At 37.3% G+C, this 18378-nt stretch overlaps 1 protein-coding gene across 1 annotated transcript in view; it reads left to right on the plus strand.

Moving 5' to 3' along the window:
• The window catches only part of ASIP (agouti signaling protein), a 552587-nt gene that overhangs the window by 440509 nt on the left and 93700 nt on the right, over positions 1–18378 (plus strand). The window contains exons 2-3 of the mRNA XM_053712938.1: positions 7267–7422; positions 7522–7583. Of these exons, the coding sequence (XP_053568913.1) occupies positions 7278–7422; positions 7522–7583 (207 nt within the window). The 5' untranslated portion in view covers positions 7267–7277. The remainder of the gene's footprint in view (positions 1–7266; positions 7423–7521; positions 7584–18378) is intronic.

Consider the following 18378-nt stretch of genomic DNA (forward strand, 5'->3'; position numbering starts at 1 on the left):
ATAAATTAAGGACCAAACAGAATAATTTTCGTTCCTTTCGAAACTTCAAGAGTGGTGCAGCTTCAGCTTCCTCTAATGCAAATCAAGAGGGAAATTTCACCCGGTCCAAACCAGCCTGGAGACCTAAGGGAAAGCAGGCCAAAAAACCTGCTGCTGCCTCTAAGACAGCATGAAGGAGTAGCCCCCGATCTGGGACCGGATCTAGTAGGGGGCAGACTCTTTCTCTTCGCTCAGGCTTGGGCAAGAGACGTCCAGGATCCCTGGGCATTAGAGATTGTTTCCCAGGGATATCTTCTGGAATTCAAAGGTTCATCTCCAAAGGGGAGATTTCATCTCTCACAACTATCTGTAAACCAGATAAAGAGAGATGCATTCTTACGTTGCGTTCAAGACTTACTGGTTATGGGAGTGATCCACCCAGTTCCAAGGGAGGAACAGGGGCAGGGTTTCTATTCAAACCTGTTTATAGTTCCCAAAAAAGAGGGAATGTTCAGACAAATCTTGGATCTCAAGATTCTAAACAAATTTCTCAGGGTCCCATCTTTCAAGATGGAGACAATCCGAACCATCCTCCCTATGATCCAGGAGGGTCAATATATGACTACCGTGGACTTAAAGGATGCTTATCTCCACATTCCAATCCACAGAGATCATCATCAGTTTCTCAGGTTTGCCTTCCTTGACAGGCATTACCAGTTTGTGGCTCTTCCCTTCAGATTAGCCACGGTGCCAAGAATCTTTACGAAGGTCCTAGGGTCCCTACTGGCGGTTCTAAGGCCGCGAGGCATAGCGGTGGCTCCTTACCTAGACGACATCCTGATCCAGGCGTCGACTTTTCAAATTGCCAAGTCCTATACGGACATTGTTCTGGCCTTTCTAAGGTCTCACGGGTGGAAGGTGAAAAAAGAAAAGAGTTCTCTCTCCCCCCTCACAAGAGTTTCCTTCCTAGGAACTCTGATAGATTCAGTAGAAATGAGAATTTTTCTGACAGAGGTCAGGATATTGCACTTCTCGGCCGTCAGTCGCTCAGTGTATGGAAATGATCAGCCTAATGGTAGTGGCAATGGGCATAGTTCCGTTTGCCCACCTTCATCTCAGACCACTTCAACTCTGCATGCTCAATCAGTGGGATGGAAATTACACAGATTTGTCTCCTCAGTTAAATCTGGATCAAGAGACCAGGGATTCTCTTTTCTGGTGGTTATCACGGGTCCATCTGTCCAGGGGAATGAGTTTCCGCAGGCCAGAGTGGACTATAGTGATGACAGATGCTAGCCTTCTGGGCTGGGGCACAGTCTGGAACTCCCTGAAGGCTCAGGGTTTGTGGACTCAGGAGGAAGCTCTCCTTCGGATAAACATTCTGGAACTAAGAGCAATATTCAATGCTCTCCAGGCTTGGCCTCAACTAGCTACGGCCAGGTTCAACAGATTTCAGTCGGACAATATCACGACTGTAGCCTATATCAACCATCAGGGGGGAACAAGGAGTCCCCTGGCAATGATGGAGGTTTCCAAGATAATTCTTTGGGCAGAGGTGCACTCTTGCCATCTCTCAGCTATCCATATCCCAGGAGTAGAGAACTGGGAGGCTGATTTTCTAAGTCGGCAGACTTTTCATCCGGGGGAGTGGAAACTCCATCCGTAGGTATTTGCCCAGCTGATTCAACTATGGGGCAAACCAGAACTGGATTTGATGGCGTCTCGTCAGAACGCCAAACTTCCTTGTTACGGGTCCAGGTCAAGGGATCCCCAGGCAGCGCTGATAGATGCTCTAGCAGTGCCCTGGTCCTTCAGCCTGGCTTATGTGTTTCCACCTTTTCCTCTCCTCCCTCGTCTGATTGCCAAGATCAAGCAGGAGAGAGCTTCTGTGATTTTGATAGCACCTGTGTGGCCACACAGGACTTGGTATGCAGATCTGGTGGACATGTCATCCTTTCCACCATGGACTCTGCCGCTGAGGCAGGACCTTCTACTCCAAGGTCCTTTCAAACTTTCAAATCTAATTGCTCTGCGTCTGACTGCTTGGAGATTGAATGCTTGATTTTATCAAAACGTGGTTTCTCCGAGTCGGTCATTGATACCTTGATTCAGGCTCGTAAGCCTGTCACCAGTAAAATCTATCATAAGATATGGTGTAAATATCTTCATTGGTGTGAATCCAAGGGTTACTCATGGAGTAAGGTCAGGATTCGTAGGATTTTGTCTTTTCTCCAAAAAGGATTGGAAAAGGATTATTAGCTAGTTCCTTAAAGGGACAGATTTCTGCTCTGTCTATTCTTTTTCACAAGCGTCTGGCAGATGTTCCAGACGTTCAGGCGTTTTGTCAGGCTTTAGTTAGAAACAAGCCTGTGTTTAAAACTGTTTCTCCGCCATGGAGTTTAAATTTAGTTCTTAAAGTTCTTCAAGGGGTTCCGTTTGAACCTCTGCATTCCATAGATATCAAGTTTTTATCTTGGAAAGTTTTGTTCTTAGTAGCTATCTCTTCGGCTCGAAGAGTTTCAGAATTATCAGCTTTACAGTGTGATTCCCCTTATCTGGTCTTCCATGCAGATAAGGTAGTTTTGCATACTAAACCTGGGTTTCTTCCTAAGGTGGTTTCTAATAAGAATATCAATAAGGACATTGTTGTTCCGTCACTGTGTCCTAATCCTTCTGAAAAGAAGGAATGTCTGTTACACAATCTGGACGTGGTTCATGCTTTAAAGTTCTATTTACAAGCTACTAAGGAGTTTCGTCAAACATCTGCATTGTTTGTTGTCTACTCTGGAAAGAGAAAAGGCCAAAAGGCTTCAGCAACTTCTCTTATTTTTGGCTAAGAAGCATAATCCGTTTAGCTTATGAGACTGCTGGCCAGCAGCCTCCTGAAAGAATTACAACTCATTCCACTAGAGCGGTAGCTTCCACATGGGCTTTTAAAAATGAGGCCTCTGTTGAGCAGATTTGTAAGGCGGCGACTTGGTCTTCGCTTCATACTTTTTCTAAATTTTACAAATTTGATACTTTTGCTTCTTCGGAGGCTATTTTTGGGAGAAAGGTCTTGCAGGCAGTGGTGCCTTCTGTTAAAGTTCCTGCCTTGTCCCTCCCTTCATCCGTGTCCTAAAGCTTTGGTATTGGTATCCCACAAGTAATGGATGAACCCGTGGACTGGATACACCTTACAAGAGAAAACAAAATTTATGCTTACCTGAAAAATTTCTTTCTTTTGTGGTGTATCCAGTCCACGGCCCGCCCTGTCACTTTAAGGCAGGTGTTTTTTTATTTTAAAACTACAGTCACCACTGCACCTTATAGTTTCTCCTTTTTCTTCTTGTCTTCGGTCGAATGACTGGAGGTGGGGGTTAGGGGAGGAGCTATATAGACAGCTCTGCTGTAGGTGTCCTCTTGCAACTTCCTGTTGGGAAGGAGAATATCCCACGAGTAATGGATGAACCCGTGGACTGGATACACCACAAGAGAAAGAAATTTATCAGGTAAGCATACATTTTGTTTTTACCTTTTTTTCTCTGTGTCATTTAAAAAAGAAGGGTATTTTACAACGTAGTATATTTTTCTCTTTAAAAATGCATGGTAGGGGGCATGTCTGTACAGCGTCCATGAAAGGACACATTCTCAAGAGCTCCACAGGATTTTTTTGTAAATTCACTGATTATTGGATTCCTGTGAAAGCATACATAGTGAAAATTACTATATACCTCTCCTTCATATAGCAAGGATCATTTTGAGACCACACTTGCTGTCTTTATGAAACTGGACATAACAGGCCTAAGCGGAGACTTACTAATAGGCAACAACCTCCTCCTGGGGACCCGGGGTTTTTGCTCACCAATAAAGCCACAAATCCCACAGCTCTTGGATTTATAAATATACACAGATCAGTTCTACCTAATTAAATAAAAGACCTTGCAGAAATGTGTGACCACGTTTCCCTAAACCGACTGGATGTGCAATACTACAAAGTAAAAAGGCTTCTACAAATATTATATGACAAGACATTACCGGCAGATTTTTTTAAATAACTCACAACAAGTCCCTTTAAGACTGCTGAGAACGTCGGATCCGCATGTGAGTTTCCATGCCTGACTACAGGTCACCGACAGAGCTAGAACTACCCTCTCACACACTATGGCCCTACACCTGGAAGCTGCAGAACGGTTACCCTAACATTAGGTAATTTTTCCCTACCAGGACAACTACAACAAAGCCTGGACCAACTTTTGTCTTGACACTCCCATGACACGAACATAATTGTAATAATTATTTCTAGGCTGTTATATTCATGGATGGGTCTATCAGAGGACCATTATTTCTGTATTATAGGCTACTGCAAAATGACTGTAACGTTCTCTTTATTATTGGCTTATAATGTCATAATCTAGCAGGATTGCTGGATCGTCAGGGACACTACTTTAAATCACATCAGATTGAAATGGAGTGAGCATACTTATTTATCTTTTGAAAAACCCAATACGTTGCTCACGTTTGGCGGCCGAAAATGTAAGCAATATCTTTAATTAATTTTAACTTTCAAAGGGCAAAACCACAAACTAACCAGCATAACACACATCTCCCTCATTGCAATAGCTTTAAAAAGGTTACTTCTTTTTCCTGATAAACATGTGTTCCCTTCCTACATACTTTTATTGCTTGGATCCATAGCTAGAAATCTTTTTTGTTTCACTGCTAAGTAATAATGTATTCATTACAAAAACCCAAACCCTTTTGCAACTTTCCACGCCAAACCAGAATAAACACAAATATATTCTTCATCTTTCAGGCTCCTTGCTACATACGCTTAGATATAGGCCTTGAGGTGACTTTCACTTTAATTTCCCATCATGGAGAACATCTTAGTTAATTTGCTATATAGACATCTTTTTCCTGTTTATCTTACCAAAGGGTTTATTAAGGACTCTCCTACATTATAACACTCATAAGGTTACACATTTCTGTATGCAACCGAATCAAAAGAACCTATTTCATGCCTAGTTTAGTATTCATATATTGTTCACAACAGCATAATTTTTATAATGTTATTACATATGAGTAGTGAGTAACTTTTCTTTACATTATAAATGTTTAGTTACATTACTTATTAGTTCAACTTCTGTAGAATAAGATACCATATGGTTGGTGAGTAATCTTTTTTCATATTACCTCTATGATATAAAGCAATATCTTAGTTAAGGTCCAAGAGTGGCCTACTTCAAAGTTTATACTGGTACTCTAAAGATGAAAAATGAGGACTGTTTCCAATGTTTATTTCTTGTTGTTAACAGGTACACACTGTTTCAATGTGCAACTTTATTTTACATTACCTGTCTGTACCTGTGACCTTTTTTTATCTTTTGTATGTCCTAAATAATAATAATAATAATAATAATAATAATAATAAAAAAAAAAATAAAAGCATGGTACTATCCTGGATACACATATGTTTTGTTTTTATTCCTGTTGATGTGTGTGACTGTCCACCAATATAATTGTGTTGCCCTTATCAGTCAGTAAATAAATGAATGAAAGAAACATATTACCAATGTAATAAATCACTTGAAAGTGAAAAAAATGGAGTAGAAAATATCACAATGTAAAAAAGGAAAATATATGTTAAAGAATAAAACATTTTACCTCAAAATTTCTTCAGCTCACTAGAGTAAGTACGAACAGTTATCCTTCATCTACTCATTTTACTGACATCTGCAGGGTAAAAAAAAATCAGCCATCAGTACTGAGTTCACACTTTGCTTAACTGTGATCTCATGGAATTTCAACAAAATCTAGCAAATTTCATAGTAAACTTCCTAATTCTGAGGAGAGAAATAAAGTGACTGTGCCTGCACATGTAAGATGCACACTACCTTACATGTCCCAGGACAAGCATCTGGATAGGATGTTAAAGTCCCTTTACAACAGAATGTGGCTACTGAGGAAATGTTGTGGTAAAATATCTTCTTCTTGTACATATAGATATTCACATGATATTTTCTAGTCATCTCTTTACAGATATGGTGCATCACTTATACACAAACACATATCTAGGCATATATATATATATATATATATATATATATACACACACATTATAGCCCCATGATGCACGCTAGAAAAATGTTGCCCTTGATTGAATGCATTTATTTTTCACTTGTAATATGCATGCAAGTTAGAGTGGTCGTAATATTGCTTATCGTGACTCACACTAACAATAGCATGCCACTTGTTAGCTGGCCTATAGTGAAATGTAGCTCCGGAGCAGCAACTCAGTTGCACTACTGGAGGCTGGCTGAAAACATCTGTTAAAGGGCCACTGTAAGTAAATATTTTCTATGCCTGTTACTAACTAACTACCCCAAATACGCTTTTTATCAATAGCATTTCATTAACATACCTCTACCGTATATCAGAAATCTTGTCTGCAAATTTAATTGTTTTCCAAACCCACTCCGTGGGTATCCTTTGCTCTGTACCAATCCGTTTGCAATACCTAGGTTTCAAAATGGCGCTTTAAACACAAAGTTATTGGTTTAAGTATTTTGAACATGCAGTGCTGAAAATAGTGGGCAGGATAACGTGACATCATCGGCGAATAAAAGATATAACTTTTAGAACGTTATGAAACTTCGTTTTGGAAAAAATATAGGTCAGTAGGTTTTAATTAATGTTTATTAACTTTAATATGTTAGTTGTTTAGCTTAAAAATTATAACAGAAAGTAATCCTTTAAGCCAATGACAAGACAAATGTGTGTAGCCACCAATCACCAGCTAGCTACCAGAGGATTACAAACAAAGGATTACAAGAGAACAAAGTGAGATGATTCATACAGATTGTACAATTTTAATATATTTTACAATTTATTATCAAATCTACCTTGTTCTTTTGGTATTATTTCATGAAACTTAGTTCACTTGTATGAGAGCATACTAAGGTAGGGTCTGGTGCGTTCAAGGGTCTGGAGCACTATAGGACAGATATATTTGCAATGTTTGTAACAATGTTATACATACAGTGCATAAGGCTATGTTCATGCACCTAGGTACGCTCTTAAGGAGCTAATATTTAACAAAGGATACCAAAAATAAATAGATAAGTAAATTTGAAAGCAAAAGTACATTGGATTTTTTTAAATTGTACACAGAATCATTTAACAGAATCAAGAATCTTCAAAAATCTAAATAATTATAGGGTAATGTCCCAAACAGCTTACTATTAGTGCACCTCTGTGTTGTTTTATGTATTTAGCCTGTGTGATATCATGTAGTCTCTTCCACAGAGTCTCCAGACATGAAACGGTTGTCCTTCCTTCTGCTCTTTATAAACCTCTCAGTGCTGGTTCTATCTCACATTATGCTAGAAGAAAAGAAGGAAAACACTAAAAGCGGAGGTGTAATCCGGTTCCCTGAGCTGCTTCCTCCTATCTCTATAGTGGGTTAGTAAAAACTCAGGACCATTATTTGTGAATTATGAAATATGGAATCTGTTCAAACCCAGCACAGATATTTGCTTTTTCCTCTCTTTCTTCTTGCAGATTTGACAAAGACTTCAAGGAGGGTAAGCAGGATGGATGCAGAAAAGAATAAATTAGCAAAGGTAATAGATCTTGTTTCTTATTTTTATTTAAAAAGAGAATACAATTTACATTGCAGCTTTGCATTAGAAATGTCTGTTTTAGAAAAATCACCAATGACATTAAAGGGATAGTAAAGTAAAAAATAAATGTAAATGGATTGGATAGAGCCCCTTTAATTAAAAACTGCACCTATTTTCCCACTTGTCTTTAAAAAGCATATAACTCACTATATGCCCTTTTGTGCCATTCAATCAAATAGGCACACAGGTACAGGTTGCATGCAAGTATTTCCCTGTTAGTGTATTTGTTGTGAGTGCTAGTGATTTGTTTTTAATTGAAATTAACCTTCTGAATCCATAACTGCATTTAAGAGTTGCATGTGCCTTTAAGGAATTAGCCATAAAAAACAAACAAATTGTATGCTTACCTAATAAATAATTTTCTTTGATGGTGAGGATGGTGATAGTCCGCAAGACTGGACATGTAGAATTGAATCCCCGCCAATAGAAGGAGTCAAAGAACCCCAAACAAAAATAGCTTTCAGCCCCTTCCACTGTACTATTCAGTTTAACGTATAGCCGAGGAGAGGAAAGGAAACAGAAAGGTAGTAAAAACAAAGCAGGGAATACAGAGGTGAAAATACAAAACTGCTGCCAAAAATAAAATTAAATTGGATGGGATCTTGTGGACTTTCACCATCCTGAAAGAAAATAATTTATCAGGTAGGCATCATTTTTGTTTTCTTTCATATGTTGGTGAGAGTACATAAGCCTTGATGTATGAGATTTAATGCCCAAGCTGTGGAGTAAACAACAAGGAAAGGGTGGGACAAGAACAAGGCAGTTTCTATTTGCCAGACACTGTGGCTTGAAGGACTTTCCTACCAAAACTTGTTTCTGAAGAAGCAAAAACATCAAACTTGGAATTTGGAAAATGTAGACCAGGTTGCAGCTTTGCAAATGTGTTCCATTAAAGCTTCATTCTTGAAAGCCCAAGAAGTAGAAACGAATCTAGAGGAATGAGCTAAGATGCGTTTAGGGGACGACTTTACTGCCACCAATAAGCTTTGTGAGTCACCTGTTTTAACCAAGAAGCCAAAGCAACTGCAGTATTTTTTTACCCTTACGAGGACCAGAATGATGAACAAATAAACTTGTTCTTTGCCTGAAATATTTATATATATATATATATATATATATATATATATATTTGCCTGAAGATAAAACTTTAGAAGCCATACTACATCTAGTTTATGGAAAAGTATCTACCTAGAATTTGAAAAATCAGGGCACGAAGAAGAAACAACAATCTCTTGGTTTATATTTTCAGAAGAAACAACTTCAGGTAAAAAAATAATATTTGGTACAAACCACAGCTTTGCCATTGTGGAAAATGAGGAAAGGGGATTCATTATGTCAGGGTAAAGGTCAATGACATAATATATATATATATATATATATATATATATATATATATATATATATATACTAATGTATATACATAAATGAAATAATATAAAAAGGATGTGTGTATATATGAAGCCGTCTATTTTATCAGATGTGCCATAGAATAGAAATTCTGATGTCAGGATTTAACTCAAAAACCCCTACCAGATGAGAGCTGGGTGAATACACGTTTATCAGGATTGGAAATCAGCATAGCTTTGAAACAACACCTCCTGCTGTGTGAGCACATAGACATTTTCCAAAAGGAACTAACTCAGTGACCATGCTCATTTGACTATATGCAGAGTTTTATGACTCTAAGACATTTGGCCTGCCCAATTTAATACAGTCACTTAGAGGAATGTTGGGGAAGTAATTTTGACAGAGAACAGGATACAGGCCCATATATGGGTTTCCTCCAAGGGAAATGCCGATCCGTCTGAAGAAATGTGAGAGATGCAAACATTCTTCAAAGGAGCTGAAAATTGACAACTGCCTGTCAACTGAGGGCTGTGTGGCTGATAACACCAGAATACAGGTGACACAGACATTGTGTCTGGGGTTAGAATAACATAGAGAAGACACATGGCTTACATTATGATTTCAAAGTAACTGTAGTTAGATTTCAAATAAAATATACTAGGAAAATAAATACAAGACATGCATATTTTGAAAGCATGAATATCTTAGCCTCTGTGTGTTTAAAAACATGAATAGATGTTTATGGACCTGAAGAGAAGTGATCATTAACATTTATTTTTATTTCAGATCGACATAAACAGGATTTATATATTCAGGAAGAAATACACAGAAATGTCACATACTATATCTGGGTGAATGCAGTATATCAGGAGTTTTAAATACTACCAATCTGGAGATATAAAAATAAGCTGTTATTTGTGAAGAAATGCCAGAATACTGATAAAATTATAATGCATTTTAAGCTAATAATTAGCAGTATTAAATTACCTTAATATAATAAAATGTTAATAATATAAAACATGACGTTTCCTATCAAAACGATCAGGAAATTAATCTGATGCCGCTTCACCTATAATTAATATTGGGAGAGATTAATACAAGAAATTATGGCAGTTATTACATACTTTAAAGAAATATTTCACTGGCTAAAAATGTTGGTTAAATGAATTTGTATGTATTGTCATGCTGCATTGTTTTTGTACTGTCTGTTTGTAATGCTGCCACCTGGTGTTATGTTGCGAGAACTACAGCCAGAAGGTTCTTTCTGGCTGTTAAAAATGAAATTTCCAAGGGCCAATCTGATTAGACTTCCCAGGTAACCAAATGGGAAGGTCAGCTCCCGTAGTGCCACCCACATGATGTCATGAATGATTGAAAACATATATAAGTAAGCAAAAGAGAAAAAAAAAGAAGGCTGTTTTAACTTTGGATGAGATCTGCTGTTGGGCATTTTGAAACCAATCTAAACAAGCTGACTACCTCCTTCTCATTGATTGCAAAAATTACTTATCTGTCTTCTGAGATGACCTAAAGACCGCTACGAATTGGTTCAAAATTGGTGAAGTATATTGTATTTTAAATTGGTAGTCATAAGCCTAGGTATTGTTTAAATCTGTATCTGATTTGCTAAGTAAACCATCTGTGCAAGTTCTGATATTGTAAGTTAATTCTGTATTAGGATAAATTGCAGTTAAATAGCAGAATATATATATTACCCTATTGCCTAAGAGCACAGCTTAGAATTGTATTGCTTGGATGTTAAAATTTGTAAATAAGGTGGGTTTTTAAGATAAGCGTGTATGAATTTTGCATAGCATATTTAAATAGTTTTCAAGTGCATATAATATTATTTCATTTCCTTTTATTGCAAATATATTTCAAAAATGTTCATGGATATTAACTAAATAAAAGAGTTCAGGTATTTATATTAATTGTATGGTCTAGTAGATGCATGGTTGATTAGGGTTTCTATTTTTAAGGAAAATTATAATTTGTATTGTGTTTATAACCCTGCCCCTAAGCTGAGATATTATTTGGATAGCACTACTAAGATTTTCATAAATATACTGACATAATAATTGGAGGCACTGTTCTGAGATTTAATAATATCCATAATATTTGATATTATATATTTGTAGTAGATAGAAATTATTATAAAAGAGAGAAAAAGTTTCATATTTCAATATTAATATTTTGAAGATATAATTTTTGAAGAGTTGAAATATTGATTTTCATATTTCGAGATTGATATTAATATCTTGAAATATTATTAAAGATTAATTTTTGAAAGGTTAATAAAAATATTAATTTTTCATATTTAAAAATTAATCAAAAATATTAATTTTTCATATTTTCAAAGTTAATCAAAAATATAAATTTTTCATATTTCGAGATATTAATTTTTCATATTTCAAAATTAATATTTTTTTTTTTTTTTTTAAATATAAAATTTTTTTTCTTCTCTCTTTTTATTGGCATAAATTGTATTAGCGTTTTAGTTTAACTAAGTACTAAACCAATATAATAATGTCTGTAGCCAGAAGTGACTCATTTAATTCTATACATAGCGATGAAAATGGTCCCATAACCATGCCTATTACTAAAGGTCAGGTCCTTAAGAAAGATATCTTAAGTTACCTTAAAGGGAAGTTTAATATTGCGGGTGAATTAAATGATTTTATGGATATGCTTGAAACTAGGGCTAAAAATATTACTGTTAATAATAATATGTGAAATGAAGAGAATGACTTCTTCCAGGAATTATTAATGATTAATCAATGCAAGGCTCTCAAAAAGCGAGACGAACTAATGCTAAAATCCTGGCCCCTTTTAATATGCATTATTGACGAAATGTCGTTTTGTGTCACAGAGAAACGATTGCAAATACAGGAGCTAGAAAATAGTATTTGTTCCTCGCGCAGACGCGAAGAGGGTTTAAAAATAGCCAAAAATAAAATGGATGAATTTGCCCAAAACCTAACCGCCTTAGATAAGCATAATACAGACTTAATCGCGCAGATAAAAGATTTAAATTAACAGCTTACGCAAAGCCAGAGAGAATTAAGCGATTTAAAAAGGTCATATCGCCATAATGAAAACCCTTATATTAACAGTGAGAATAATGCAGATAATGCTAACTCCTTTAGCGAACGCGTCAGGGACGAGGTACAAAAACATATGGAACAGTATAGACAAATGACCCCTAACGGGTCAGAAATAGATTTCCCAAATAGGTAGTCACCTCATGATGTAAATCCAGAGGACTGCTGTAGCGCAGCTGGTGCGGGGGAGGGAAACTCTAACAGAGAAGCCCAAAATAAGTCTGATAAAGTCTATGATTCCCATAAAATAATCACCGCGCAGTACCTATATTCTCGCAGTACCTATATTCTCCAATAAGGGAACAACATCTGTAGTTGATCATTTACAGGCTTTTGAAAATGCGTTAGCTATAATGAATGTTACAAGTGAGAAATTGAAAATTGAATTTCTGCCTTGGGTATTTGACAGTAAGCATCACAAATTCTTTGCTTCACTAAAGGATATGAATATTCATTCCTGGAATGGGGTAAAACGACAATGCAGAAAAGAATTCGGGCAATATCGCACTAAAACTGCCGCAAAAATAGCGGTATATGGTTTAAAGTGTCGTGCGAATCAGAGTCCAATCTAATTCCTTTCTGTATTGAAAATTGCGTACAGTATGGCTGAAGATAATCCCAAATTTGATGGCTCAGAATTTTTAAATTTATTTTTTGAAGCACCATAGTTGATTGCATAAATAATGTAATTTGGTCACAAGTTAAACGGCCTATCAATTATGAAAAATCTGGTATATCTCGCACCCGACACAGCTGTCACGTGGTGGAAGAGAAACCAGATGCTGTGGAGATTCATTTCAGAAATAACTCTATACCTGAAATCACTATTCTACAGATAGATGATCAGACTCCTTTTAGTAGCTCTGATGGTAATACTTTTAAAATTTCGCCTGGAAAGATAGCGAATATTTCCCTAGATGGCGATGTATTAACCATATCACTCCACAACGGGGATCATAAAATCTCTAAGGGGGGAGGCCACGCTCAATACCTCACAGGGATTGAGAGAGTTAAAGAGGATCTATTTATCCCTATACACGTACATGCTAAAATAAACTTAAAACAGGAAGCTAGCTATATAAGCGAAGGTTTATTAGCGCAAATAGCTGAACCTAAAGTGATTAAATATCTTTCTCCCCAAGACCACTGTGTCAACGGCCTGGATGACAGGTCTGAAAGCTATAACATCACAGCTAAGTGCTTATTATCTATCTCTATTGGTAATAAGTCAGTGAAACACCTGTTTTTAGTTTTAAATACTCCCCATAATCAAATATACATTGGCAATGATATCTTACATAGATATGCCATACAAATAGATTTGATTAACTCTTGCCTCTGGAGCAGGTTAAAGGGGGACCCTGAAGTATTTCAGGATGAAAATGCAGCCCTGAAATCAAACCAGCAATTGCCATATGCCGTGAATATGCAGGTATCTAGCGATGTTATAATTCCTGCTGGGGCTGATAAATTTCTTTTACCCTTACAGGTAAAGAGAGGTCAGAAATTAAAAACTTCTGAAACACTAATTTGCCTCTCCCATAGAATACAAAATCTGGTTGTCACAGTAACCTACACTCCTATGGTGAATATTGGAACTGTTCCAATACATATTGTTGTACATAACATGACCCCACAGGATATAACATTATCCAAGGGAACTACCATAGGATATGCACTGGAATCAAGTTATTACACTTTTGGATTCCAGAATAATGTAATTGGGCTAATACCTGAAGGATACTTAACTGAAGAACAATTAATAGAACAATCCTTTGCATCTATGCCAGATGGTCTATTTAATATTCAGTCTATTTATCCCTTCAGCTCAGAGGAAGGCATCTGTAAAATTGAAGAAGCCTCTCTAGTGTTTGATCAGCCAATCAAACAGCAAGATTACCCCAATACCCAGAGTCATGGGAGCAATGTTAACTATAATCAAGGGGATCTCACCTCTAGGTTGGAAGAAGCCTATGAAATAGGACAGCCTGAAATCTTTCCAGGATTTCAGCAAATAGTCGAAGAGCAAATATCCTTAGCTAATGGCTGTTCCAGCGATGACGAACGCCAACAGCTGCGAGAACTCCTGATGGAGTACAAGGATATTTTTGCTAAGGATTCGTATGACTGTGGTACTACAGACTTGCACATTGCAAGAATACAAACAGATCCCGATGCGCCACCTGTATTTGTCAAACAGTACAGACTTCCCTTAGCCTCATATGATTCTCTTGCAGAGATCATAAGGAATTTGGAAGAAAGAGGTATTATCAGACAGGTGCACAGCTCTTATAATAATCCTATTCTAGGTGTCCTTAAGCCCAATGGACAATGGCGTTTGTGTGCTGACTTAAGACAGCTAAACAAACGAGTATACATGTCTGGCTGGCCTGTACCATACATTGACCAGTGCCTTGCACAAATGCAGGGATCCAAAATATTCACTGCCATTGATTGTGCACAGGGATACTGGACCATAAAGGTACATGAAGAGGACCAATATAAGCTAGCATTCTCCTTCCAAAAGGTTCAGTATGCATTCCAGAGACTTCCATTTGGATACATAAATTCTGGACATGAATTTGCTGTATTCATGCATAAGGCTATGCCTGACACACTGGAAAGGGGGACCTTATCTTATGTTGATGATGTTTTAATCAAAAGCACAGACTTTGAAAAACACATCACAGAACTTAAACACGTCCTCAGCCAACTTAAAATGGCAGGTGTTAAATTATCCCTACAAAAAACTCAATGGTGCCGTACTCGTGTAAACTTCTTGGGACATGAAGTTACCTCTGAAGGATTAAATCCCCAAAAGAAAAAGGTGGAAGCTATAGTGAATTCTAGAAACCCAACTAACTTAAAGGAATTGAGATCATTCCTGGGTATGACGAATTATTCTCGCAAATTCATTGATAATTATGCGGAATTAGCTAAACCACTACTACTTCTTCTAAAGAAGGATGTGAAATGGCACTGGAGTGAGTCTCAAGATACAGCCATCAGAGAGCTGAAGAGAAAACTCACTCAAGCACCTTGCTTAGCGTACCCTGAAGGTGGTAAACCTTTCTTCTTAGAGACAGGTTAAACAGATATGAGCATGAGTGCTGTTTTATACCAAAAGCATGATAATTTGAACAAAGCCATTGCTTATGCGAACAAAAATCTATCCCCAGTAGAAATAAAATTTAACAATTGCAAAAAAGCCCTCTTATCTACTGTATGGCTCTACAAAATTTCCGCAGCTATATACAGGGCGAGAAAATTATTGTAGAAACGGCCCACCAGCCTTTGCTATATTTGCAAAGTGAAAGAATAAGAGATGGGAATTTGTCAAATTGCCGCATAACAGCGTGGACTCTTTCCTTGCAAGGCTGGCCCTTAGAAATTTGCTACAAGCAGAATAAAAAGAATCCAGTCGCACAAGGGCTTGCTGAGCTCCACGACTGTACTGCTAGAGATCCGGGGGAAGAATTATCAGAAGATGATTTTCTGGAGGAACAATTGCTTTCCCCATATAAAATATACAATGAGGACCATTGTCAAACATTACCTTGGGTTTATGTTGATGGTTGCTCTTACCATGCCACTATTGATAGTGAGCGCAGATTAGTCGCTGGCATTGGTATAACTTGGACAAATGGAGTCTCAAATATATCTGTAGGTTTCAACATTGGACCAAGATCCAGTCAATTTGCATAACTAACTGCTATTTTCAAAACCATTGAAATGGCTATTGTGCATGGTATTCATGAATTTGTGATCATAACTGACTCAAATTATGTGCGTGACAGTTTTGTTGAATACCTGCCAACTTGGAAAAGAAATGGCATGCAGAAAAGCAATAACAAACCAGTCAAGCATGGCAAGTTATTCTGCGAGATTGATAATCTGGTGATATCCAATGATTTAGCCATACACTGGAAAAAGACCAAGGGTCATTCCAGAGTTCTAGGTCCGGATAAGGAAGGCAATGACCTTGCGGATTCATTAGCCAAACAAGGAGCCATAACTGGAGAACTCCTTAATATTGACCATTTAATGGGTGCAATTCAGGTAGAAGCCATTACCAGAAACCAGGCAAAACAACAGAGTGAGCCTAACTTGGTACAATGGAGTCAGGATTCTCCTAGTGAGGACCTGATCACTAGTCAAAAAGAAGACCCCATTGTAGGCATCTTCTATAAACACATAGAAGATCCTGAGAGCAACCCCATCTCAAAAGATGATTGTATTGGCAAAGAAGATCTGAGAATCTTAATAAAATCTAAATCACAATTCAAGTTACAGGATGGTTTGTTAATTAGAACCTCCAAAACTGGCATCCAGCAGTGGGTAGTACCCACCAAGTTCAGAGGTCTAATGCTTCAACATGCCCATGATGCTCCCACATCTGGTCATCGCGGTGCCAAACTCACATATGAAATATTGTGTGATTATGCTTTTTGGCCACACATGTTGAAAGATGTTCAAACCTACTGTCAAGGGTGTTTAATCTGCCCACAGTTCCAACCCACTGCACCAACGCATAGAGCGCCATTGCAGAAAAGGGGGATGGTAATGCCATGGTCAGATATACAAATTGATTTTATTGGCCCAGTAACAAGATCATCAAGAGGTAACAAATACATGTTAACCGTGACATGCCTGTTCACTAAATGGGTAGAGTGCATTAGTGCTGAAACATGTGCAACATTGCTCATCAACCATGTATTTTCCAGATTTGGTTTGCCCCAAAGAATCGAATCAGATCGGGGGACCCACTTCACTAGCGAAGTGATGACCAAAATGTGGAAAATACTAGGGGTTAAAAGAAAGCTCCATATTGCTTATAGAGCTGCCTCAAGTGGTGGTGTAGAGCGTTACAACCAGTCCATTGTTAAAATCCTCAAAAAGTTTGTGAGTGAAACAGGTAAAGACTGGGATGTAAAACTACCTCTAGTCTTAATGGCATTAAGAGCAACTCCAAGTAGTGCTACCAAGATGTCACCTTTTGAGCTGATGACTGGTAGACGAATGGTTCTACCTCAGCATCTGCTATACCGTACGTCAGACCAAAACTTGATAAACGCTGCCAATACACATCAATATGTGGAGAACTTAAGAAAACACCTACAATATGCCTTTGCATTTGCTCAAAGGAATTTAGAAAGAGCCGCAACTGCCACTAAAACCTATTATGATCTCAAAACATCCGAAAAGGAATATGAAATAAATGATAAATTTTATCTTTATAACTTTGGAAGAGATCAGGTTAGGGAGAAGAAATTTCTTCCCTCATGGAAAGGTCCTTTTGTCATTACTGACAAAATATCTCCAGTGGCCTATAAAATAAGGATCCCCAAAAATGAAAGTTTCATAGATAAATGGGTCCATATCAATCAATTGCGGGCATGTCATCCCAGATCCCAACTACAAGTCATAGAGGGAGAATGAAGTATCATATCCCCAAATGAACTAAAGACATATGTAGTTTAAAGATGCCTAACTGATAAACATGAAGGCTCAAAATAACAAACTTTCTACATAAGAGACTATCTATGTTGTATATGGCCAACATCCTCACCGAGTACCACTGACTTTGATCCAATTCAAAAACATGTGTCCTACATATATTTGAATTTGAAAGGAGGAATTATGTCAGGGTAAAGGTCAATGACATAATATATATATATATATAAATATATATATATATATATATATATATATATATATATATATATATATATATATACTAATATATATACGTAAATTAAATAATATAAAAAGGATGTGTGTATATATGAAGCTGTCTATTTTATCAGATGTGCCATAGAATAGAAATTCTGATGTCAGGATTTAACTCAAAAACCCCTACCAGATGAGAGCTGGGTGAATACACGTTTATCAGGATTGGAAATCAGCATAGCTTTGAAACAACACCTCCTGCTGTGTGAGCACATAGACATTTTCCAAAAGGAACTAACTCAGTGACCATGCTCATTTGACTATATGCAGAGTTTTATGACTCTAAGACATTTGGCCTGCCCAATGTAATACAGTCACTTAGAGGAATGTTGGGGAAGTAATTTTGACAGAGAACAGGATGCAGGCCCATATATGGGTTTCCTCCAAGGGAAATGCCGATCCGTCTGAAGAAATGTGAGAGATGCAAACATTCTTCAAAGGAGCTGAAAATTGACAACTGCCTGTCAAGTGACTCAGGCTGTGTGGCTGATAACACCAGAATACACGTGACACAGACATTGTGTCTGGGGTTAGAATAACATAGAGAAGACACATGG

Source organism: Bombina bombina, chromosome 1 (assembly GCF_027579735.1).
Source record: "Bombina bombina isolate aBomBom1 chromosome 1, aBomBom1.pri, whole genome shotgun sequence".
Lineage (NCBI taxonomy): Eukaryota > Metazoa > Chordata > Amphibia > Anura > Bombinatoridae > Bombina > Bombina bombina.